Genomic DNA, 26,995 nt, shown 5'->3' with positions numbered 1-26,995 from the left:
ATTCGTTAATGTAGAAAAAATTATAATAGTTATGGCCACCCTGCTATTTTTAGTAGAATATAGGTTATATTTCTGACAAAACTATATACCAAACTTGTGCATAACTTGACTTGGGAATTTTGAGTTTGAGCGAGTTCCACGAATCCACGAGCTCCTATTCTTTATGGACTTCCCAAAATTCATAAGGATAATATCCCAGTTCGTCCAGTGGTCTCATATTTGGGTGCGCCAACTTATAATCTGGCAAAAAGGTTGAATTCCATTATAAGAGACAAGTCCCAGTTCCAGCCGAAATATTGCTTGAAAAATAGCTTGCAGTTAATAGAAAAGATCCAGGACATTAACATACCAGATAATGCGGTTCTTCTTTCATTGGATGTAGACAGTTTGTTTACAAATGTGCCATATGGAGAGACTTTGGAGATTATTAAGGGTCTTTTTGAAAGGCAACGTTTACATCCAGGGGAAGTAGATGAATTGATAGATCTAACAGCGATTTGTATGAAACAAAATTATTTCAGATTTGGGGGACAGTATTATTTGCAAAGTGATGGTTTGGCTATGGGTTCACCACTAAGTCCTTTGATGGCTGATATTTTTATGGACCATTTTGAGAACCAGCATATTGTGGGCAACAATAATATATTATACTATTTTAGATACGTGGATGATTTGATTATTTGTTGGACGGGTAGTATGGGCCTGCTGGATGCATTTATTGCTGAAATTAATGGTAAGCATCCAAAAATTAAGTTTAAAAAGGAACTAGAGCAAGACAACTCATTGAATTTTCTAGATTTAACAATCACTAAAGTAAACAACAGGCATCAGTTCAAAATTTACCGTAAGCCTACACATACCGATACAGTTATCCCGGCTTCTTCCACGCATCCGTGGCAGCATAAGTTGGCTGCTTTTCATTGTTATGTGCATAGAATGTTGACTGTGCCTCTTTCTGATGAACACTATCAGATTGAATTAAATAATATTTATCACTTAGCAGTTTCGAATGGTTACGATAAGTCTGTTGTGGATGGTATCATCAGGAAAAAGCGGAATAGTATGGTCAACACTATGTTGTATGCGGCACGATCCTCTGAACCGATTAAGAAATATAAAGCGAGCATAACTTATGTTGGCAAGTTGTCTGATGCAATTTACAAAATTTTGAAGTCTAACGACATTCCTGTGGCCTTTAAGACAAATAATACTTTGCACTCGAAGCTTTGCAATGGCAAAGATAAGATCGAGAATGGGAAAAAGTCTGGAGTTTATAAGCTTACCTGTGACGATTGCAATAAAGTGTATGTGGGGCAAACGGGCCGTAGTTTCACTACTAGGTATAAAGAGCATGTTGCGTCATATAGACATAACCATCCAGAGAAGTCCAATTTTGCAAAGCACTTATTAGATACAGGTCACACTTTATCTGAGAATCATTCTTTTGATATTATACATGTTTGCGAAAAGGGATTGCGTTTGGGTGTTCTGGAACAACTGGAAATAATTAGGTACAACAATAGGGGCATGATTCTTAACGAACAATTGAATGTTGCGTCATCGCCGTTATTACGAATTTTTCCATCTCACTCACACTTGCACGGTAGGGGGAGTGGTCAAGGTATAAATATGGCCGACCATTCTAGACAGGTCATTCCGTTGCCGGGCGTCAGACCGTCAACAACTCCTGAGGATGCCTCGTAGAGAGGCGAAACACGTGTCGAGGTTTATTCTTTTGGTGGTGGTTTGTTATATTTATTTGCGTATTTATTTTTGCGGTGGGAGGGTGGGAATATTAATTGCATGTAAAAATACGCAAGTAAGTATAACGGGTTAGCACTGATTGACTAGCACGTTATCTTTTCGCGGATTAGCAAAGTAATATTTTGGTTTTAATTTTTATTGAGCGAGTTGTCTAATATAGGGTATATTTCGGCGGGCAAAAAATTTATAAATAATAAATGCAAGTAGAAAAAATTGAGAACCCTTTGACAAATATTTCCGGGTTTGAGTTATAACACATGAAGCATAGATTATGTCTATTGAGATTTAAACTAAAAAGGCCTAAATACACAAAAGTTTTAGCGGTGGGCAAAGTAATCCGGTAATATGCATCCATACCAACATTGCCCACCACAAAAAACGGATTAGGGTTGTCACTTTCATCTAATTTACCCAACTTCGCAAGTAAAAGAAGGTTATGTTTGTACACTAAAATAAGTTTATAAATATATACTGTATTTAATTTGTCTTATTATCCTTTATTTAGATGTTTTATCTCGTTAACGAATGAAAAACACAACAAAAATCATATTTTTGGCCATTAAACTATTGTAACAGATTTTCTCAAAAGTGACAACCCTAGCCTTTGTAAAATGCTTAGGCGAGCCTTATTTGGAAATGGGCAAAAACGGGTAGGCAACATTGCCCAGCAAATTTATTTTAAAGTTTTTACACTTATCGCTAAGTTATTAACAGGGAATGGTAGGATTGCCCAAAACCTTTAAGTGATCCTTAGACATCATCATCATACGAGCTGTATTTGAATACCAAATTGACGTGGGCAATGTTGGCGAAAACCCCGGATATCTTTGCCCGCCCTCTAAAACGCAAAAAAATGGGTAAAAAATATATTTTTTTCAAATAAACTGATGCGTTTGATCACAATGGACGTGCTGAGCAAAAAAAGTCATATAATGTGATGTTTTTTGAGAAATTCGTTTTAAAAAAAAAGCGGGCAAAGTTGGTGATAATGACGGTACCTACTCTTCGAACGCCGCAAAAATATGTGACATGTTCTTATGGTTCTACAAATAAGATCGTGTCAGATATTTTTGCGGCCTTCGTTGTGTAACATAAATTGCAGGCGACTGTACATTTGGAATAATTATTTTATTTAGTTTCAACGAAAGTTTCAAGTTTAGTACGAAAATACTTCAGATATGCAATATGCACAAAATGTAGACCTAATCGAAATAAAACATTGCTTTTTATAGGTAATTTATAAAACATTCGATACATAGGTATACATAACAATAACTAGAGCGCCATTGGCCTGTAAGCTTCATCTCGGTCTCCAAAGCCGCAAAAACTCGCTAGTACTTTCAGAGAACAGCACGTACACGCATTATACATATAGACGGAACGAACGGCATAATCATTATCATTTATTCGTCGCAATCCATGGTATTACAGATCTAGGTACAAGACTTTCAGGTATTACTTATACGAATTACATAACTCTTCCTGTTAATAGGCAATATTTTAAGATAAAACTTGTATAATATAATACAAGATTACAATTGTCATCAAAATTCATTGACGTACAGAAGTCAAATACGTTTTTAAACTGACGCAAAATGATACCAGCATAATAAAAATTTATCCCAATCAGTAAAGATGAGTCTTTAAACTTTTTTCATTTTAAGCGAGTTTTGAAGGAACATAATACTTAAATTCGACTGTAATCGTATTGTTTTAAGATAGTTTACTGCGGTTTTCAACCATTATAACAGCAAATCAAATTTAAATGAGACGCGAGCAGATATTTATGTACCCTATTTTTTGAAATACAATTTATCTACTGGTATACGTTCTCGTGTGCGTATATGATTTAATATCAATATAATTGTCAAAAGCAAGAAAATCAAGCTGTCATTTTCATTTGAAGAAGTACACGTGTGCTCCGGTGTAGCCCCAACGGGCATCTGACTTGAAGAAGAATTTTGAGTGATGTCGTCAATGTATGGAAATTGTTCGAAAGTTTACATTTGAGATTGAATTTTTGTGTTGTCTTTGTGAGTAAAAATATAAATCGATAATAAATTGGTAGCTGAATTATCTAGCTTTCAGAATCATACAATAATTCAATTACTGTCAAAGACAAAATTGTTTTGCTTCTGTCTCAAACGGAACTCCATATTTTGATTTTTTGATACTTTTAGTGTCGATTTGTAGAGAATAACAGCAAATTAAAAATATAATGGCACAAAGAGTCGGTACACGGTTTCTTCGTGAACAAATTTACGTGTAATTTAATGCAATTATTAAACACTTATTGAACAAATTATGGTTACAAAGTGAGGTCTAAATCGATAACGTCATATACCGGCCCCTTAAGAGACGATATCAGATCAATTTTTATTATAACGAATAGATATCCATTATTATTTATAGACCTGATGTAAATTATCACATACAGATCACTAGATAAGTTTTGCAATAGACAAATAATGAAACAAAGAAGAAGAATTAAATATTCTAAACTTTGTATGAAATGAAAATGTTGTATAAAAAATATTCGTAAATCGTCCTTACGCCACGCCAAGTTAAAATCTTTTTTTTATAAGTAAATTAAAAAAAAGAAATTAATTGTAAAAGTAATTGTTTTAAAAACTATATGTGAGAGGTCATCTGTAACCTCTTTGTTTCATATTTGTCTATTGCAAAATTTATCTAGTGACCTATGTAAAAACATTTTAAACGACATGTACCTAAGTACAAGGAGATCAACAGTTTCTTCAGCATGTTATCGGCATCCATTGACATAAACAACCCGATAGCGATTCTAGAAGCTTATCGGAATTGTAGAAAATACATGTCGTGCGGGAATGCAGCTTATTGGTTCACGCCATCGACTCGCGTCAAGCAACGATACGGATATTGCTATGCAAACGAATCTCCACAAACGTTTAGGTACTTAGCACTCGATACAAAAAGGGAAAACAATGGGTGTTATCGACGTGCGATGTAGATCTACCGTTTGCGACTATTTGGGTTTAGCGTTGATCCTACACAGTGATGGACGGGGATTGCCGGAATATTCCACATTCGAATAAGCCGAGTGCTACAGATAATACTAGTTCGCACTGCATTTGTGCGCATGATGTGCTTGAGTTTTCAATTGGATTGTCAAATGTTTCAGCATCAGTCTGAATTATATACTTCAGTTTGAATATGAAAATATCTACTTTATCTGTTCCATTTATGCATCAATACTAGTTAGCGTAAGTGCAAAAAGAAGGCGAAGTTACGTTTAAAATCAATCTTCTTTATCCCATTCAATATCCCGATGAAAACTTGTAAGATGTATAAAAAGTAGTGGAACAGCTGGGTGCTCCGGATCGCTCTCAGAAAGAACTGTCAAAGTAGTTAGCGTAAGATGCCGAACAAGTTGGATGTTTGAACTTGCATCAAGGCTAACTTGCGAGAGATGCATTTTAACATGTGCCAGCGCTGAAATTGCAGGAATATCGCGGGAATTCAATATTTTTGTAGACAGCTTCTGATGTGCACCGACGAGACGCCCGTCGTCGTCTGCGTCATGCTTTCTTTTGTGCTCAATGATGCGTGGATTATTTACGATGGGCACGTCATGATTTTCTATTGTTAATATGCACTTGAAATAATTCAGGTTTCCCCATATGTATGCCATATTGCCAGCTCAATTTCCGATTAACCTGTCAATTAGGATCCGAATTGTATTCATTCAACGTCGGGCGCTGGGTAAATTTAAATAATGAAAACTTCAACAAGTGCAGGACTCAAGATTTGGCAAGCGAGTAAAATGGTTTTATATCCCGCGAGTGGACGGGCCGCGAAGAATTAGCTCTTGAGGACGGATAAACTGCGAACGGATCGCTTAAACGCCGCTCGGTGCTGAGTTATTGCTCTCAGCGCGGCTGTTCGCCGCGCCATTTATAACGGAGCTCTGCTCAAACCAAATATTATTCCTTAACTACGTTTTTACCGCAAACGGTTCGAGGAAATGTTTTTTACAAGCTTTTGTTTTACCGAAATCAGTATATCGCAGTTTCTCTTTCACTAAAGGAACGATTTTCTACCCGGTTGTAGCATGGTCACATTTGTATCGCCTGTCACCATGCCTGACACGATCTAACAAGTGTGTAAGTGCGAAAGTGACAAGCATAGTGACAGGCGATAAGAATCCTACCATGCTACCGACGCTCATATAACAATAGTAGTCTTCTGTCTAACCTATTTTATTATATTATAGCTGCAAGCTATACTGTTACGGCTTTGGATGTAAAATCGTTAAGTGGCTTTAAAGCTGTTTCTACCTCGCTCGCTGCAATATAGCTCGAAAAGTACGCACCTCTCTTACACTATCCCAAGTATCCTTCCTTCGACTTTAAAATGATCAGTGGAAGTAACGAGGTAACTGAACAAGGAAAGGAGTTTAATCCTCTAACTTTGTACTTAAATAAGGGACTGAAGAAACTACTTTGAGAATATACTAGTACAGGCAATATATATCAGCAAGCTGGATAATCTTCCGATTATGTAAATGAAATGAACATTTCCGAGCAGGTCTGGGTCATCATAGCTACTTATTTATGCTTTAGGAAATTCCCAGAAGAAATAAAATACGTAGGATTCATAATGTGGGCAAACTATACATATTAGGTAGGTACCTACGTAATTAAAGTACAACTTATCATCAAGGCTTTTAGACTGCTTTCTCTTTCAAAATTTTATTTGTAAGCGATCATTTAATTTTCCGGAATGAAATTATTGTAATGTGTATTTTTTTCTTGGTACGAATATTCTTCTACAACTTTTAAAGATCACCATTATTAAAGGTAGTTAATAGGAGTACTCGTGGAATGACTGCAAGATTTTTTCCTTCATGGACGTCAGTGGGGAAGCGTATTTCACCCTAACTTTTTCTAATTTAAAACTTATTCATCAGCGTTGAGTAGACAAAGGATTTTAACGTCTGCAAAATTACGTCCAGCGTTTTTTAAACAGCCCAATCAGTTTTTTTATAAATTATTATGCAAAGCTTAATGAAGTGGGCGAATTTAGTGGCCACGCGTAAATTAATTACTGAAGATTCGTTATATATATTTCCTCACGATTTTCATGTAATTTCCCATTAAAAAAAGGTTTTGTGACTCTCATTTTTACTGAGTTTTCTGGTGAAATACTGTGAAAAAATATGCTCCGTCACGGAAAAAGTTCATTCAAAGATAAAAGCAAATAGTTTGACTCATTAAAACGGAGCGAGGCAAACTGCTGAGTCGCTATTGTCATTCTCTACCCTGAAGAGCAGTTTGATATTTCGGGCGGTAACGATGACGTTCGACTGCAGATACGTTGCCCTGGACCCATTCTTTGTCGTTTATTGTATCTATTCTGGAAAATCTAACTGCTGCCGAACGAACATTACGTACATAAAAACATGGACAGAAGCGTGTTCTAGAAAGTTGAAAATCTAAGGTAGGTAGGTACGCTTAGTACGAGTTCCTATATTATGTACAACGTTCCGGATGAGACGTTTACTATCGAATATTGTTTGTTATTAATCACTTGGGTGCGGTTTGATGTGAGCCGAGGTTCACATTTTATTTTTCAGATAATTTTTCACCCTGTCTCATGGCTGTCGCATTTTTGTCGTAACATTTTTCAAGTCTTAATGATCACGGCACTGTTTCGATTGAAAAAAAAAACCAAACAAAGGGCTGCATTTATTGAAGTACACTGTTCCATTTACTTAGTTCTTCGTTGTTCAAAGAAATGCTGCCTGTAATGTATTTGATGTGGGCTCAGGTTCGTAGGTTTCTGTTTTAAATCGATGAAATAGAAGGCTCTCAGCAAACATTGCTGCCCTGCCGCGCAGCGTCTCAGCACGCCAACATACAAGTACGTATGATGGGTAAGATATGAACGGGGACTCTCTAGTGTAGCTATATATGTACAGATATATGTAGACACATTAGTAGGATTGAAACCTCTCTGCCAAACTTAGAATTGCAAATAGTGCCTGCAACCACTCTCCGATGCTGTTTGGTTCAAAGAAAAACAGTATTTCGGGGTTCTTTTAAGAATAAATTGAATTTGAAATCGCTGTGGCAGTGTTTTAAAGTTAGAAAGAAATGACGTCGCGCTCATAGTTTTAATACATTTTACATAAATTGTCTAGAACATTATTTTTAAAAGGAAAGACTTTATAACTTCAATTTCCATCCAGTAAAATCACTTGACGACATTCAAATGACCTAACCGAACTAAACCTTCGCAGTCTCTACATTTACCTTTAGCTCTATGCCTACCTACAAGTATCTAAGTATGTGTTTCATCGGTTGACATTTACTCATACTGAATTTAAAAAGATTATTACAGCTAACTTCTTCTTGCAGCATCGACAAGATAATTGCCAAAGTCAATGTTAATGTATGTTGACGCGTTCCCGGGGGGGTTAATCAAACTCTGAGCATCAGCGGGAACTAATTTGACCTAAAGTTTCGGTTTCCGCGGCCAACTTATTTGCCTTCCTAGTTATGATACTTAACGGTGTTCATACCGAGAGTTCATATATTGTCCCCGCATTGTCTGAACTCGTAATAAGTCGATGCGGTTGTCAAATAACTTTGCGAGAACCCGCAGCCGTGTGCATTTCTCTTAATGAAGTTGGCGGTGAGACTTCATTTGTGCTAAAAATGATTGTAGTTAGACATGCCATTACGTATAACTCGTCCAAAGGATGTACTCTGCCAAGTTTATGAATGCCTTAGATGTGCATGAATTGTGTTAAACACCTAATTTTAGTATTGCTAAATATTTCTATTTATGGTAAGTACCTAATTATTAATGACCTGATCGATTTTTGACGAGCAAATTTTATTGTGTTATTATTTAGTACTTATTGCCATGAGACCGGAACTTCAATTAGGTTTTTATTTTATATCTTATAGGTACCTACACATTTTTCATTTCTCATCATTTTCCGAACAGTACGGATATGATGGTCGTTCTTGTCTACGTGACAGCGTGATAAAACGGTGTCCGTCACTTTCTATCCCACGGTGTTAAAAAGTGACAGTTATTTCATCACGTTAATAAAACCATCCATAATATTACGCCGGCAGGTTACGTAAAATATTAAGACAAACAAGTTTGGTGTAAGTGCGGCGGCTCAACCGCCACGTCGTAAACTTCCGGCCGCCTTCAAACTTCGATTATATTAGGCTGGAACCGCTCTACCTTGAAATATTATGGATACCTGACTGACTGAACTCACCGAAGCTTAGCGCTAATGTTTGCCTGTAATTGCCTCGGCGGGATCGAGTTTGATCCCCAAAGGTGGAACTACGTTACGAGTATCGTAGGTACTTGTATCCAGCAGTCAACTATGAAAATATATGAAGATTTACGCGAAGACCACATTGTTTACGACTTTATACGTTTCTAACTAAGCTACAAACAGTTAAGCTTAAGACGTATCCTATACTAACATAAAATAAGAAAACGATAACATTGTAATAGCTAAAGAAGAGCCGCTTTCCAGATAGATTTTCCCGCTCATGATGCCGTTACTGTGCTAGCTAGACAGCAATATAGACATTATGCGCGTGCAATAGAGATAGCAACAGTCGGGGGTCAATGTACGAAAATCTATCTGGAAAGCGTCTCTGCTTTAGGTATTAGTATTAGTAACAAAAGGATGAATTTCAAGTAAAAGTTCGTCAGATAAAATAAAGCACTGTGACTTACTTGTAAGAAGATTTTGATTACCTTCAAGTTAGACATTTATTTGAACCCTCTAGGCTCTAAGAAGTACCTACTCAAGTAATGAATATTGTTACTCGACAGTTTATTTACGTCGCCTGATCGGGTATCGGACCACATCGGCACCGATATTGCTTTCCTGGTTCAAACTTTACTTAGCTTTAAAAGACAAACAAAGGAGGTACATATTGTGGTTTTACCGTAGCCTTAGGAGAACAACTCTGTTAAACTGCAAACTAGGTAGGTTTAACCTCTCGTGTGCCGTGATTATTTTTTTCTAATATTTTCCTCGTACGCGGATCCGCGCTCGCCATACGAGGGCTTAAATAACTGTTATACATAGCTAATATTTTAGCTAGCAGTTCAATAAATTTAGATATAAATATATGCCATTATCTTGATTCGAATGGGACTAGGACGATTCCTTTCCTATCAAGGAAAAAACCTGGAGCGGTCTTGAAGTTTCAAAATGTATGGATAATTTTATCATTGACATAGTACCTACTCTTAAAGTTCGAGCTTTTCAAGAACACGACTGTAAAGTGACTCACGCGACAACTCTATTGTTTCATACCCTGAATTAGGTTAGCTACATAACAATAGTAATATACTTATTATACAAGTTCATAGAACAATACAATTACAAATACCGTGACCTTCATGGCCGAGTTTAGTGCGGGGTAGGTGACGAGCTGAAATGTGACACGTTGTGTTAGTCCGGGTCTGAATCCATCCGTGAATTCCGGGTCGCAATCCCGTGGACCCTAATTGATAGTGGGGACTTAATTGCCAACCCGGACTGTTATCCTACCAAGTAATTTCTGATACCTTGCTGTAACCATTTTATGAAATAGTTTTGTTGGTAAACCCATAAAAATACCACAAACAAATTTTAAACTACGTTCAAAACGTATTACCTTACCTACCTATGGAAACCTAACGTTGGGAACGCGAGAAAGATATTCAAAGCCTATTAGTTCATTTTAGTCATATTTAACCCACTCCAATAAGGTCAGAACAAGAGGAATTTAAATATTTAGGTACATTATAAAAATCTAATCGTCTTGACATACCTTCTTCGGCTTGCCGTTCTTGCGAAGCAGCTTGGCACAGCAGAGGCCGCGCGTGTCCGGCAGCGGCTGCGGCGGACGGCGCTGCCAGCACAGGCGCCGCGGGCTGGCCGCGCGCGCCGCCTCGCTCCGCATCTCCTCCTTATCTTCACACATTATGACTATGCCCGCCTACGCTACCCACCAAAAATCACAACCACCCAGATATCGATGCTTTATGAGAACCCCTGGCATTGTTTTCGTCTATAAAACTACGGACGCTCTTCGATAGACACTATCTTGTAATATATTACAGAAAATAGAGGCGATTTGGCAAACCGTTTTACCTATGTTAAGCGTTTGAAAATAAGTTATCGCGAGGCGCTAAGTTCGATAGCTTTGTACTATACTTTATTTAAGACTAGGTTAGATCGAAATACTATGTTCTAGTCTGCGAGAATCTGAAGAAGCGTAACGTCCGACTTAGCATCTGAAACAAGCACAATTTTGAACGTTACAATAAGTCTTTAACTTATTTACAAAGTGGCATTACGGACGTCGAGAACTTAAGAAACATTCAAATCTTGTTAAACCTTAGTATAGTCAAGTCCTAGCCGCGAAGTACTCTCGAACTTGGTCTAATTTACATGTAATTTGTGCTCGCAGTTACTTGGGATTTGTCTCTTAGTAAAAATGTTACTTGTGGCGTCCTGATGAATATTAAACAACAAGACTAATGAATGCGCAAACTTACTCCATATTATTACGGCAAGCTCATTGAATTCTTCGCCAAACTCTGCGTCACTCATTAAAATTCTTGCCGGGTGTTTAAATAAGGGTGAATTACTGTATAACGGCGAGGTAACATCGAAGTATTGTTTCACCCGTATCTCGCAAATCCTTAAATACTTATGAATGTTCCACCCAGTTATTTTTGACTGTCAGTGCGGGACCTGTCCTTAAAAGATTGGTTTTTGATTTGTACCTACATTGTACACGGTGACCCCTAGAGACTAGGTATAGAGTGGGTCGATAAAGATGACGTTAATGGATTAAAGGTTGCGTTTTAGGATGATTAATTATTACCAACTGCGTAAACAATAAATTATGGAATGTACTTAGCAAGATTGTATTTTAAAAGCCAAATAATGTATATTTTATTCAACGTAGAACAATAACCACTGATAACCTGAAAACAATTTGTTTAGAATCGAGAGTAGGTACAATATATAATAATTATCATTTTTGTGACACACAGTTTACAAAAAAAAGGAGAATTTATAATTATGAATCAAGAAGAACGATGAAGGGAATAATTACTTTTCACAAACGCATTTTATCTTGGGTTTTACACACTAATCAATTATAACAAAATCTGTAAAAGTGCCCCACCAATATTTGACTTTTATTGAGTTTAGTAGGTATATCTTATAACATAAAAACCCTGATATTTAACAGTTTCGTAATGGAGTGTTTTGTGCGGTTAACACAGACCAGTTGAAGGGGGCTGTGTGCACTGTCTTGCCCTCCGACTTTGCCGCAAAGCTGGATTCATTCCAACAGCCAATATCCCATTCTGTTTGTCTTCCGAGGCAATAAAATGACTTTTATGCTAATCATACGAATTCTATACATTTTTGATGAGACAGCCCCGACGCATTCGCAGCGTTTAATTATTATAATTTCCGTCAAAACTTTCAGATTTTCATTCACCGTTTGTTTTAGGTTTATTCCCATTATTTACCAAACACCCGTTTCAAGCAGACCATTATAAGCTGATCTAGAAATTGCAAAGTTATTACAGGTGTCGAGGTTACGTCCTTACTGGATCATCTGAGACGACTGCGAGTTACGGGAATAACAGTTAACTCGAAAATTATTTATGACGTCTACTCAGAATATTGAAGGAGTAATTAAAATTAAAAATACGAAGGGAATCAGCAAACACACTAGGCTACTTTCCCGCCTCGCAGGCCTTCAAAGATCTATCAAATAATTTCGCGAGATTTAAGTCAGCCAAGCGTAAATAAGAAGCTTTCCCGATTAATTGAAAGATACCTTAATAAACAATAAAGCCTGTTCATTTAAAAATAAGGTCACTGAAGTATAATTTGGCATCACACAGATCAAAGGTCACAAGGAATGTTGTTTAACGAAATCGATTATATAATGTATAAAACGGAGTATTTACAAGAGGCTTTGCCGTCAGGGTGCTCAATAGGGGAATTTAAAGCAACGATTCTGTTTTCCATGTTGATAAATAGAATAAGGCACTAAAGGACGTGGGATACACATTCAGTTATTAAAATGCGATACCGATATCATAAAACTCTCAGCGCATCCTGCTTACGCTTTTATTCGATTGGTGCATGACGAGTGGTATTGGTATCGTCTTTTGTAAATCTAAATAAGTACCCACACATCTGGTTGCTAGCGTGTGTCGACATGAAAGGCGAACGCGGTAGTGCTTCTTTTTCCTGAGCGTCGCGACACAAACAGGGAATAAACAGGCTTTTATTATAAAATCAAGTGCGTTTCATGCTAAGCGATGAAGTACTCTCGTCTGGCGTGTCGTGAGGAAAAGCGGAGGAAATTAAGCGGGTTTTGTTTTTGAAAACCAGACTCTATTCAATTCAAAATTTATTCTCTTAACGTGCGATAGGTTTTGTTTACGGTGCCGGGTACAACCGTCTGAGTGGGTACTTAGCAAAAACACGATTACTTTTTGATTTGCCTCTCACCTTATAAACACTTTTAATAACAACAGAACCTAATAAGGATTATAAAATTCTGTTAATTCTATTCCTAACTTTACAACTATTTCCAAAAGTTATAGTTACCAATATAATCTTAAACTATTACAATCTTTAAAATTTTAAAACCTCATTAATTAATGCCTAACATACGTGTGAACATGACCCAAAAAGGGCGTAAGCGACGCCGAAGGGCAAAATTTGACGCTTATTTAAACATATAAGTAACCCATTTTTTGCAGTAAAATGATACTTTTCGTAATCAATAACATCCTTACTTTGGCACAAGAACGTCTAAAAAAATAACTTATATAATTTTTTTACACTGTAGCATTTTCCTTGTTTTGCATGAAATTGCTGTTTAATATGAAAGTTGGAAATTTTATTATTTCATAAATATTAAAAAAGTCACAAAAATGTTGGTAATAACTTATTATACGCTTATTAAGTATTATATATTTTCAATAAAATGTATACATATTAGTGAAATTGTATATTTAAATAATTGATGAAAATTTACCTTTATTAATTTCTTTAGCGGCTGGGTAGAGGGCTAAAAGTAGTGTTAATTTTGAAAGTTTATATAATCACTATAATCTACATTAAAAACTGCAACTTTTTGTTCCGGTTCCACATTGATAATCAATTTTTTATTTTTTCCCATACAACGACGCTCCAGCTGCACCCTATTAACCAACCAAATACAAAACCACCTGGATCTGTCACTGAACGACCTGACTTTAACCTACATTATCATGTAATGTTTTCATCTACCATTACCATGAAGCCATTTGAGGGTAGATTTTGATTACTCTTTTTTAAATACTTAGAGATAGAGATAGTCAGTTGTTCGGAACTGTCAAATTTTTGTTCTAACTGACAGGCCGATATCGTCCGGCGGACTGTTAGTCAGTGGTCGGCTTTACGTCTCTACGAAGCATTTTCACTATGTACAGCTACGACGTAGCGCTACGGTCGTAGCTTAAGAGTGAATAAGTTATTTAACTTTCAGCGTTGAAAGCTGAAATGTACTTAACTAAAACACATTGTTAAAATGCATAGTTTCCTAAGATACAACTTCCTTAGGTATGTAGTGCTACGAAAAAGTAAATTATAAATTTGTTGCGAAGAGTTGGGCGTAACTTTAGAAGTCAAGCATGGCTTAACTGGGACGAGTTACTGCTGGGAAGAAGCCTCACAATGCACAAAAGGTTATGTATATGTATACATACATGATATAAAAGTATTAAATTTCTGCTGAAACACTAGAGATTGATACCGGTCATATTATTCATTATTTACACCCTAGTCCATTATTTGTAGTTAGGGTCCTACCTATTTAACAAGAACAATAACATTTGTTCATTTTCATTTCTAGCAATATTTTCTTACGCGAAGTGAACGGTCCATTGTTTATGTATAATTTTGTACCTACAAAGTAGGGATCTGCAAAAAATCGCGGTACAGGGATCTTAAATTTAGATTGGTATTATAAAAAGGTATGGAATGAAAATATCAAACACAAAAAAAGAAACACAATTTTTAATTAAACAGTTTCAAACACATTAACTAAACATTTTCTACATCGATATCTTACCAAATCAGGCAAGCTGATACGAGTAACTCTTCTTAACTGTAATCCACGCGCGGAAATGAACGGCAAAGCCCGGGAAAAGTTTACAAAGTTCCGAAACGCCACGGAGGCGAGTATAGTCCGACAGAGGAGACACCGGTAGGAGCGCCGCGAACGCTCTGCCGCTCCGGCCGCCCGGCGCGGCCTTATAACGAAGCTCCAAGCCACGCAACCTCCTAAGCTCACCCTTCCGTCAAGGCCCCTACAAAGTACCACGTCGCACCGTAAAGCTATCGACGGATCGGCTATAAAGATCTTATGCAAGATTACTGCAGACATCCGTGGAAATGCATTTTAAATCCTGGCGAAATTAATGGGTTCGCTAATCTCTCCCCCGCTTAGCGTTGCATTTTAGGAGTTAACATATCGTTTTATGAAAACCGGGATATACCAAGATGGAGATTACGAAAATATATCTCTTTACATTTGTGTACCCGCGCGTATTCTCCTTCTGACATCTAAATTGTCCTACCTAATAAGCAAGGAAACATTGCAGTGACTGTGAGTTATTTAGTATGAACGGAAAACTTATTATCTTGAATAAGGATAAAGATAAAAGGAAAATACGTATATTTTTCGCGGAAACGCTCGTGTTCTCGGCTTGTAGAGCATCACCGGGTAACCAGGTTGACACCTGACTAATTAGTCCTCTCTAGCGGCACCTGGCGAAACCAAAATGTTAGACGTTAATTAAATTTTGCCGTGTAATAAAACATCAGGAGCCGATGTTACCTTACACGTGTATTTGTAGATAAATCAACTGTAGGATAAGAGACGAAAAATATTATCAAATTTAATGAACAAACGAACAGTTTCTGTACTTGTATCGTAAATTGCGTGCAATAAAAAGCATTGTATTTTATTATTAATGTATTATAACATAAAAACGGAAATAGAGACTTGGGAAGGCCCCCAACCGGTATACTGCTGATCTGGTCAAAATCACAGAAAATAGTTGGATTCAGACTCCATATACGACCATTAGTTAGGACATTGAGCAAGAAGGGAACATTTTTCAGTTAATATGATAAACAGCGGGTCGCCAGAAGCATATTAATGATTGATTTTCAAATGCATCAGCTTCGATAAAGCAGCTGCGGTCGCCATGTAAAGCCTGACAAGATTCTTTTTGGGTAGGGCCAGGAAGTTTCAGGCAATGCTTACATATGGTGTACAGTCGACGTCAAAGATATGTTTACATTTTTTGCCTTATTACAAAGGAGTAAGGTGCATAAGTGTAAACATATCTTTGACGTCGACTGTACAACTTACGTCATAAAATAACATGTCAGTTCCGGTCTTCTCAACTTCAAAACATTGTTAATTGGAATGCCACGCAATCCTTCGTCCTTTTTTGATGTAATTTTTTTATTGTATCCAAGATATCGGTGACATTCGACGACTTTCGACATCTGTTCTCAAAGAATAGGTAACTCCTTGCCAGTCATGTTATATCAATTAGTGCCACTGAAATTCAATAGAATCTCTTCAGGCTTTACAGATTATGGATTTGGCCGATTAGCCGACGATTTGGCTTGTCGGCCAAATCGGTATCACTAGTTCTGTGATATAGGTAGGTAGGTGTATTATGTATATATAAGAAAAATTTATTAGCACAAAAGATTTAAGGAAAAGTGACTGTAAATGGTAGATAAATTAAGTAACTACATACATAAATAGTCAAAGTAGGTACAGAACGATAATTATCGCTAATTTTCCTAATCATAATACACCTATCTTTAGGTAGGTATATTATATTTGTGAAGTTTGTGATTAGGTACCTATTGACTACTGACATTTTTATTTAGAACTAGCAATAGGTAGGGGAGGTAGGGGACCATTGGGCAGTCGGGAGGTTTGAACACCACCTCATACGTACATATACGTGTTGTTGATACTTAATTTTGTATAATGTGGTGATTTAGCTTAGTAACTGAAAACACCACTCAGGCAAATATCATCATCATTTTGTTTAGTTGTCAGTTGTTTTGCACGTGCTAAAGCCGACCACTGACTATCAGTCCGCCGGACGATATCGGCCGGTCAGTTATTCGGAACTGTCAAATTTTTGTTCTAACTGACAGGCCGATATCGCCCGGCGGCCTAGTCAGTGGTCGGCTTAACTGGCTTTGGATGTGATTTCGAACGATTATAACAACGTCATCTGCAAAAAAAATTAAGTTTCTTTATTTGTATCTAGTTATGTGTTTTCGAAAGCTAATACTAACGTATTAATTAAGGTAAAATGTCAGACTAAATACACTATTTTAATGAATTAGTAAAGTGAGAAGATGGGTAGCATTGGGCACTCACTTTCAACAGGGGATATTACTGCAATGTTCTGCCGCCAGAGTGCAGCACTACCGATTCAGTAAATTCATAGACTAACTTATACATACTGTGCCTTAAACTGTTTTTTGACAAGTTTTCACAGACAATAAAATATGACATTGATGCATCAAGGCGGTTTGTTAACAAGGGCCTACCGGTAAACGCGAAAATCGAAATTTAGTTATCTGCCTCTTTATCGCTCGAATATGCAAGAGTGATAGAGAGATTAGATAACGAAATTTCGATTTTCTTGTTTCTTGGTAGGCCATGTGTCAATTGATGTGGTTTGTTTACTGTATGTGCCCCAAAGGTGCCACCTACGCAGAGCTTTGCCTAATATTCCCCATAGTATACCCTATGATCTTGTACTTAATGTCTACATTTCGTTTGTTCGCTAGTATAATGTGGAACCTTAATCCTTTACAATTCACAACACCGCAATTTTGTACAAAAATAAAAACATTCAAGTTCTCTATCAGAAGTTGTTGTAAGTTTGAACCAGTTTGAACCTATTATCATTCATGCACCATGCAGAATTGCACCCATCGTATCGCGGCTTAACAGTCGATTGTTACTCAATTTTTATAATTTAATTATTTAGTATTGAAGTAATTTATTATAGTGCCCTATGCCCTAACCACCTGACCCATGGGGAAGCTTGGGCACTTTTGACAGGCTTTAGAAAATCCCTTGCAATGTTGAGACTGATTATATTTATTGTATAAGTGTTTTGGATTATAATTGTAGCCACATATATGTATGTGCTAATGATTTACGAAACAAGAAGTTGATTTAATTGATTATGTTAATAAATAACGGTATTATTACGACTTAAGTAAAAAAGTGCCCAATGCTCCCCTACCTCCCCTACTATTTGATGAAATGTAAATAAAAAAAAAAAAAACATCAATGTAAAGGTACTTTCCTATGTTTTCATTCAATACACATAGAACCGAAGTTGAACCGAAAGTGCTTAATGTTATTCATAAAGAAAATTCACATCAACAATGTGGAGCACCTGCGTTCAACGATGTCAAAGTACAAAATAAGAGTCATACTAACTAGTAATTACAAGTGTCACTTACCTTCAGTCCTCACTCTCACGTCACTCACACGCCAACCGGCCCGTGTCAACACAAAACACAATCAGTAAGAATTTTAAATCAGTTTTGTTTGTTTACATGAATTTGTACTGAATAAGATATAATACCAGCATGTTGTGCTAGGGCGGGCTCGTAGCGCCGACTAGCGGAGGGCGCGCGGAACCTCCAGGGCGGGGCGGGGGTGCTCCGTCTCCCTCGCACGCACTACCCGATTGACACTACAGTCGGTCCCGTTACGCAAAAACGGTGCTTTTATCAATGACATAGGAGATATAATATTAATAGTAGGCGCGCCGTCGCCGTGGCGACGAGGCTCGTGCTCGTAGTAGGGTAGGATACCACTGCAAATGTCTGTACCTATTGGTTATTTTGCTACAATACAATACAATCATATTCATACCTACGCGTGAAACTTATAATAATTATGTTGATCTAAGCTTCCAATGGTCTTATTCTTATAGTGCAATATAATTCTACCTTACAAAAATAGGGTTTTGTAAGGTAGAATTATATTGAGGGTGATTTTCCTAAGTTTCTAATCAAAATCTAGCTGAACCTAATGAAGGAAGGATTCTACTAGGTATTATTTATAAATTTATATCGTCAATGTTACGTTAGTTTCTTGATTTTTCTTGGAAGACTCTTGTTGTTGCTTTTTTAAGTGTAGGTAGTCTGTTCGAGATCCTGATAACGGTGAAAAATAGAGATACTACTCCTAAAAATACGTGTGATACCTCATTAGATTCGTCATGACGCCTAGAAAAATGTATTCGATGCGTGTATTAGCACACAAAAAATATCAAAAGTTATAAACAAAAAAGAGGGGAAAAAGTAGTTATTTTATATTTCCCCAATATCTCAAAAAGTATTAATATTTAAGAAACCAAAATTAATAATATAAAAGAGGAGGATATTTCCAATAAAACATTCCATACTTGCAGAACTGTATCTCCATTATTTATGACGAATCTAATGAGGTATCACACGTATTTTTAGGAGTAGTATCTCTATTTTTCACCGTTTTCAGGATCTCGAACAGACTAACTCTAAGTAACCTTCTAAGAGATATGCCACCAGTCGGCATAAATACCTACATTACATAAAGTTTTAACTCTATGCATACTACAGTGTTAAACTTAAAATTTATCTGAAAAAGATGACGTCATCGGGCCTCAGGAGGGTAATATCCTGATGTACATATGGTACCTAGAGGTACATACACAATGGAGCGCTAAACATGATCCCCCAAACAACCATAACTTGCAACTGATGAGAAAATATAACTTTTATTTGCACCGTCTTTTATCTTTTAGACAGGATTCTGTCCGATGACATTTGCTTATACTAAATCGAAAGAACAAACGAGTACCTACAGAAATTTGCATTCGTATCCTAGTCTATACTGGCCTTGAGCGCCTGATGTTTTCATCCCGAGAGCGTAATAAACCGTTTAGAGAGGGGACAAGTGACTTTCGCTGAAGGATTTATGTAGGAATCTCTAGAATTAATTCGGCCCGATTGTGGCCCCCGTGCTCGTCAAGGGGTGACGCCAGCAGATTTGAAAGATTATTTACATAATTACAACTAACATTCGACAATATTTGCTTGCGAAATATAGATATAAAAGGGGGCTGGTAGGAGCTTCCCTTCGAGTTTAAAATCTTTTTAGTCATTTGTATCGTTAGATGCGCAATACGGGCGTCCGATTAGCACCTTTAAAAGCAGCTTCACTATCGCTTCGCACACATTGACGTATAATATCTCGACTGGCCTTACGGGCAATAAGAATGGGTCATTAATGGGGCCAGTAGAGCGGTGTGACACCGCTACAACGCGATTGGTTGATGAGTTCGCATCACGCGCGCGATTGGTCGCAACTCGCAACTAGTTGCGTTATACTGCACGATTGGCTCGAATTCGTGAGTGACACCGCTGAACTAGTACCATTTTACAAGCTTCTATTTAGTTTCACCTGTCCCGTTGTCTGTCTGTCGGTCTGTAATCAAATCTTGCAAGTTAAATTTGACCCACTTCCCGGTTTCCGATTGAGCTGAAATTTTGCATGCATGTATAAATCGGATGACAATGCAATATTATGGTACCATCGAGCTGATCTGATGATGGAGACAGGAGGTGGCCATAGGAACTCTGTGATGAAACAACGCAACCTAATTGTGTTAGGGGTTTTTAGAATTGTCTCGATGAGTATTTTAGTTGTCTGTCGTAAGAAAAGTACAGTCAGCGATAAAAGCTTGTACCAAAAATTTTTGCCAAAAACTTATTTAGATTTTTAGTGCCCGTAAGGCCCGTCCTGAGATATTATCCGTCAATGATCGCACATCATCGTAGCCAAATATGTACAGTCAGCTGCAGAGAAAAGTGACCCCTGACCCCCCCAGCATAGAATTTCAGTTATCGGTATGAATAATAAATAATAATAATGGGTTTCCTTGTTGTATGCAAAGGTGCTAAGCGAATAGTAGTATACATATGTATATGCTGACTGTATCTAAATCGCGTATGTAGTAGCAAGTAGTAGCAAACTGGGTCAAACACTACTAAACTACGCTTGTAATGCCAAATCGTAGCCTCAAGCACGGTATCCCGAGGTATGTAATGAAAATGCTTAAAATAGGCGTAACGACAATGTATCGTAATTATAATTAGCATTGAATGGTTCGCCGCTTCTGTGGAGGGAGGACCCGATGGGACCCCAACATTATTTTGTTTTATAGGAACCAAGGCTTGGGGTTCTTAGAAAAATAAACATCTACAATAATCTACATGTTATAAAGGGTTGGCAATTACAAGCGTCACTTGGCTGCGGTAACTGCTTACCATCACGCCGTATGCTTGTTTGCTACTGACTAATCACCTTATAAACCCTTTAATAGATTTCAAACACCTCAATCATTCACTAGATAATAATAATTACTAATTAATTCATTTTAAATGCCTTTTATCTAACGGAAAGAATACGTAGATACAGTAGCGGTAGCGGTTGTTATTTTTATCAGAAGCTTTAACCGCAAAATATATCTAACATGTTTATTATTAGATTATTACTATAACTAGGTAAGTATATAATTAATTAATTATTGCTAGTAACCAAAGTGCGAACATAAACCTAAAGAAAGCATAAGAGTTTCTTTCATAGCGTCATCCTCACAATTATAGTCACTGAAAAATGGTAAGAAATTTTCAAACAAATTGTTGAGGTTTAGATAAACTTTGCCTCCGAAATGATTGTTCAATAATACTCTAAATAACTTGTAGCTTGTTTATTTAAATTATGCATATAAAATTTTATACAAAACAACTTTAAAAAAATGTAAAGGCAACTCAAACAATTGCATAAGTACAATGTTTAAGTTGATCATTAAAAACTTGTTTCACAACAACAGATGTCTTGTACTAAGAAGCTAATGCAGATTATACAAATAATTTATTCGATTATTTTTTACATTACTTGACAAAAGTGACTGAATCAATTTGGTTTTATCTAAAAACAAATGAGCTTGCCAAGACTTATGCAAAATAAAATGTTGACTATGTAAAAAGGCATATTAAGCAGTTTTTTTGGCAAAAGTACTTTTTTATCAATATTTTTTAAATATATTCTATTTTTTTTAACCATGGCTTAATGATGTCGAGGTAACAATTGCTTCTATTTATAATGGTAAGTTAACCAATAAGCATGGATTCTAGCTTCCCGGACTCATGCAAGGCCTTGACATCAGAGCCACCTCCGACACAGTTGCCATTGATGAACACTTGCGGGACCTGGAACCAGACACTAATTGTTAGCATTTCTACTATTTGTAGCAGTGACAATGGAAATATTAGTAAGTTTGCTGTGATAAGGAAATTATTACCTTAGGTGTTGTGTTATCATTTTCTTTATAGAGGAGCCATTAATCATCAAAATTCTTCCATTATGGCACATTATAATGTACTTATAATAGAAGGCTAAGATGAGTTTACAAACACAAACCTCTATCTGTACAAAACCAAGTAAAGTGTGAATTTACTCAAAACAATACTGACATCTAGTTCTTAAAATTGTTAATCTACCCACATTATATTCTCTTATGTGGAGATATTGAGAGCTTGCACTTGCTTGAGTAGTACATATATGAAGTCTATTTTATAATAGTATAGATAGAACAAACAATTATCCAAAGCACCTAATTTTATGGCTTCTGAGACAATGTCAAATTAAAAATGTGTAGTTATATTTGCCATAGATTTATAATGTACCTAGTACTTAATAGACAAAAGCCAGAGCCAGAACAAAAATGGTCAAAAATTGTTACAACCTGGTACCCCAAAGATGGGAAAAGGAAAAGAGGCAGACCTTACCTGACCTTACCGCAGATGGGAACACGACATTAGAGCTATCGCTGGACCAACATGGACATGGACAAGAAGAGCAACTAACAGAGAGGAATGGGAGGCCTATGCCGGGAGGCAAGTCAATCAACCTTAATCTAAATATATAAAAAAAAAATAATGATGTAAGTAATATGTTTGACTAGTTTGACAAATATCCAATAATGTGACAAAACTGTACCATTTAAAAATTTAAGGTCAAAATAAAAGGCTATTTTATTTTATTTTTATTTTATAATACTTAATATCACTAGCTTTCTTTGTCTGCATGATAACACAAAAAGTAATAATCAACTTTGTTCTTCTAACAGTTGCCACCTCACAAGATAAAAAGTATACAAACAACAGAACAGATACAATAAGTCATCTTTGCACAATACAAACATACCAGTGAGATATGATGTCATTGTTAGGTCATAAATGTCATAACAAGGAAACCCATTAATTTCTTGTGTACAGTCACCTGCAATAATATGTTACACAATGAAGGAAGCAAAAATATCTGTCACAATCTTATTTTTAAAGCCATAAGAGTGTGTCACATATTTTTGTGGCATTTAAAGTGTAATTACTATTGCAGGTGACTGTACACTAAATTGTATTTGTATTTAACACAAGCACTAAGAGAATATTTTTAAGCTCGAGCGGCAGCCTTCGGGGATGACAAGCGGGATTTTGCCTCATGCAACAACTCTAGGAGATATGTTGTTAACTTAATACAAAACCTGCCTGACCCAATTTTTTTTTTTACATATGAAACTTGCTCTCTTAAACAAATATGTTGAGTGATTTGGACTGCAGGGGACAAAGATTGATTGGGACAAAGAAATAACTATACAAGTATGTATACTAACTATACATAGGTACACTCATAAACTTTACCTTCTATTCTTTGGCAGTTAAAAAGGAACAATATACTGTTATCATGCATCACTTTGTCTGCTGTTGCCACTGAAACGGTTGTGCCATTAACACTTTCAGTGTCAAAGCACCCCATTTCCAATACAAGATAAACCCACCTAGCTGGTATTTGGCAGTGAATGTGTTAAAGCATCAATCTATTTGTAACCTTCCAAGTAACTCAACATTCTTCTTCACAAGTATATATCTTTTAAAACATAGCATCAGTAACCCTGATCCTGCCCAGACGTCAAAACTTGCCAAGAGAAATGCAATTTTGATTTGTCAAAACAAAGATTCGAATTAGAATGGAACAGAAGACCTTTTAATAGGTCTCTGGGCGGCTAGAGGATAACACTGATTTCTTACCGTTCGGATTCCTGTGATTGAAGCAAGGTTGCCCTGAATGTCAGTGCCGTCTTCACGCTGGTCCAGCTCTATCACTTGGAAGGGCTGCTTTACTTTGTTGAAGACCTGAAACGGTCATTAGGAATATTAAGATAGCTTACTTATATTTTTTTATAAATCCAAGAGGCAACCTTGGGAGTAATTTAAAAAAGCAGTGAGAAATGATTTGTAACCAAAGGGAATTAGGTTAGTTTCGGTGGAAGACTTAATACATTTTTAACAAATTAAATTGTTGTGAAATACACACTATGAATCATATATTATATTATACAGGGTACATAATTATTTATTTCGTAATGGCAAAGCGAACACTTACTTCTTTAGCCATAGTGCAGTAAGGGCAATATGATTTTGAAAACACAACAACTTTTTCCTTAGAAATAGTGTCTTTAATGAATAGTTGAATTTCCGCTGAGTTCGCCATTTTTGTGGTGGTGGGCCGGATAATTTTACTAATTTGAGTTCCCATCAAATAAAACCTGTTTTTGAACTGTCAAGTGTCAATTTTTGCACACTTCACTGTCACTGTCTAAAACATGAATCTAGTATATAACTGGATCAGGCATGAGGGGTGGGGGGAAATGACCGAAAGGGATAGTCTTATGTATCTTTCAGTAGGAGTAGCAGCGAAAGCGCTCTTATTGTTTGTCCTTGTCACAGTCTCACATTGTTTTTATTTCCCACCGTAAATTTAGTGTGTATAGATGGTCAAACAAATCTTGTCAGTAGAAAAAGCGCGAAATTCAAATTTTCTATGAGACGATATCCCTTCGCGCCTACATTTTTCAAATTTGCCGCTTTTTCTACTGACAAGATCTGCTTGACCAACTATATTATGGTGGACAACAAGTAAATTCGACCAATCATAGTGTCGCATTGCGTATGTGTCGTATTGCGTTGGTCCCTCACGGAGTCACGCGTATAGCACTTCTATAGGATCCTACCTTCTATGGTCTAAAAAACATAACAAATTTAAAGTTCCGAATTGAACACACGATACAATGTGTTTGATAGATAAAACCATTAGGCGTGAAGATAAAGTAAAAATATTTATTATAACTGTTATCTGTTATAAATCATACGTTTATCTTTAAACCTTTGATAAAAAAAAACTTCTACTTGGGGTATAAAATAATCGAAGTAGTTTCATGATTGACCTCCTTCGAAGATAATAGGGAGTATTATTACTGCAATGTTCTGCCGCCAGATTGCAGCACTAGTGTACTTAGTAAACCATAGAATAATACATACATATAATACATAAGTACTAGGCCTTAAACCACAGACCTGCCTTAAACAGTTTCTTGACAAGTTGTCAGTCACTATTAATGACATTGATGCATCAAGGCGGTTTGTTTACAGGTGGCCTACCGCGAAACGCTTAAATCGATATTTCGTTATCTGCCTTCTGCCTCTACATCGATCGAAAAAACAAGAGTGATAGAGAGGCATAAACCGAACTTTCGATTTTCGTGTTTCGCGGTCGCGATAGACCCTGTGAGTGTGATTGTGCTAGTGACGCCCTCTACGCAGAGTTTTCCGTACCTAATATTCCCTATTCGCAATTTTCAATTTTACAGTAAAACGTTGTACGATACAATACATGTGCGAATAGGTAATTCGCAACTCGTGTCGATTTAAAACACTCCCTTCGGTCGTGTTTTAATTTATCGCCACTCGTTACGAATTTCCTATTTTTCGCACTTGTATCGTAATGACTATTACTTAACGAGACATTACGTGCGTAACTAAACTAAGTGCCTACCTATTAGGTAATGATCCAATGATGTCATTTTGCAGGGCTGTTGTTTAAAAGGGGAAATGAGGTCCTTCAGTCCGAATAATGCAGATAGTATCACCATCAGTTACTCGTACGTCAGATAATATATTTGTAACAATAGGGCATTCAGCCATACAAATGATGTCCTCGTGTAAATTAAATAAAGCCCTTATTGTTCTATTGGTTTTTATGGTGTAAATGGGCATGTGGATGGCGTGCCTCTACCAACTTGACCCATTACGCACGTCGTACGTAACTACTTGTATGACTCCCATGTCCTTTTATTGTTCTCTAAAAGAATAGTTTGAATGTAGGTAGGACCTACTCGTATAGATTAACATACAATAACAAATAAAACACGTGATCATCATACCGACATTCAGTCCAATAGTAATAGTATATTTTCGTATAGTATATTTTCGTTTCAGTGTAAATGGCATGAATGAAGAAGAAATTAAAGGGTTAGGTAAGGGTTACCTACCTATATGTATATAACATTGTGGAGTTGAAGTGACAAATTACAGTACACATTCACACTCTTTAAAAATAAAAAATGCTGCTTTTGTAGCCATCTACGAAATGCTGCGAATCTGGGAGGCTACCGCGAAAACCGAAATTCGCAAATTGCGGGGATCTTTCTCTTTTACTCCAATGAAGGCGTAATTGGAGTGACAGAGAAAAATGCCCGCAATTTGCGAACTTCGATTTTCGCGGTTATAGCCCTGCTGTCATGCTGTGTAGGACTTAGTACAATTTATATGAAGTTTTTGATTTTGCGAACCCTACCAAAATTACTAAGCCAGCCGGCATGTCAACACGACCTGATTATAGACGCGATGCCGTCTCAGATGTATAGTCTGTATCTTTAGGTATAAAAGAGTAAACAAAATCTACCCTCAAATGGCTTCTTAAGCCAGTTGAGGGTAGATGGAAACATTACATGCTCAAATAATGTAGGTTAAAGTCAGGTCGTTCAGTGACAAATCCAGGTGGTTTTGTATTTGGTTGGTTAATCAATAAATGTGATAACTACCCGAAAATGTACAAATATTTGTTTACTTTTATTTAAGTACCTAAATATACAGAGTATAGGTAGTATCTTCGGACAATTCACG

The 26,995-nt window shown here is 36.7% G+C and overlaps 2 protein-coding genes across 3 annotated transcripts in view; both read right to left on the bottom strand.

Annotated features, from left to right (window-relative positions):
- Positions 1 to 15,672, bottom strand: part of LOC134797630 (uncharacterized) — a 61,308-nt gene extending 45,636 nt beyond the window's left edge. Inside the window, exons 1-2 of one of the 2 annotated variants that reach the window (XM_063769962.1) lie at positions 14,931 to 15,672; positions 10,605 to 11,070 (exon numbers count right to left, since the gene is read on the bottom strand). In XM_063769962.1, coding sequence (XP_063626032.1) covers positions 10,605 to 10,757 — 153 coding nt within the window. In that variant the 5' untranslated portion in view covers positions 10,758 to 11,070; positions 14,931 to 15,672. Of the gene's footprint in view, positions 1 to 10,604; positions 11,772 to 14,930 lie in introns of those variants that run through there. The other variant, XM_063769963.1, reaches the window with a different exon arrangement.
- A 5,994-nt stretch (positions 15,673 to 21,666) lies between these two features.
- LOC134797265 (uncharacterized) lies at positions 21,667 to 24,603 on the bottom strand. Its single transcript, XM_063769487.1, has 3 exons — positions 24,417 to 24,603; positions 24,062 to 24,166; positions 21,667 to 22,183 (listed from the first exon to the last, which is right to left on the bottom strand). Exons 1-3 carry the CDS (start codon positions 24,567 to 24,569, stop codon positions 22,085 to 22,087), a joined length of 357 nt encoding a protein of 118 aa, XP_063625557.1. The 5' UTR covers positions 24,570 to 24,603; the 3' UTR covers positions 21,667 to 22,084.
- Between the last annotated feature and the right edge of the window lie 2,392 nt (positions 24,604 to 26,995).

This window comes from Cydia splendana, chromosome 15 (assembly GCF_910591565.1).
Source record: "Cydia splendana chromosome 15, ilCydSple1.2, whole genome shotgun sequence".
Lineage (NCBI taxonomy): Eukaryota > Metazoa > Arthropoda > Insecta > Lepidoptera > Tortricidae > Cydia > Cydia splendana.
This window is presented reverse-complemented; position numbering and strand designations above follow the sequence as displayed.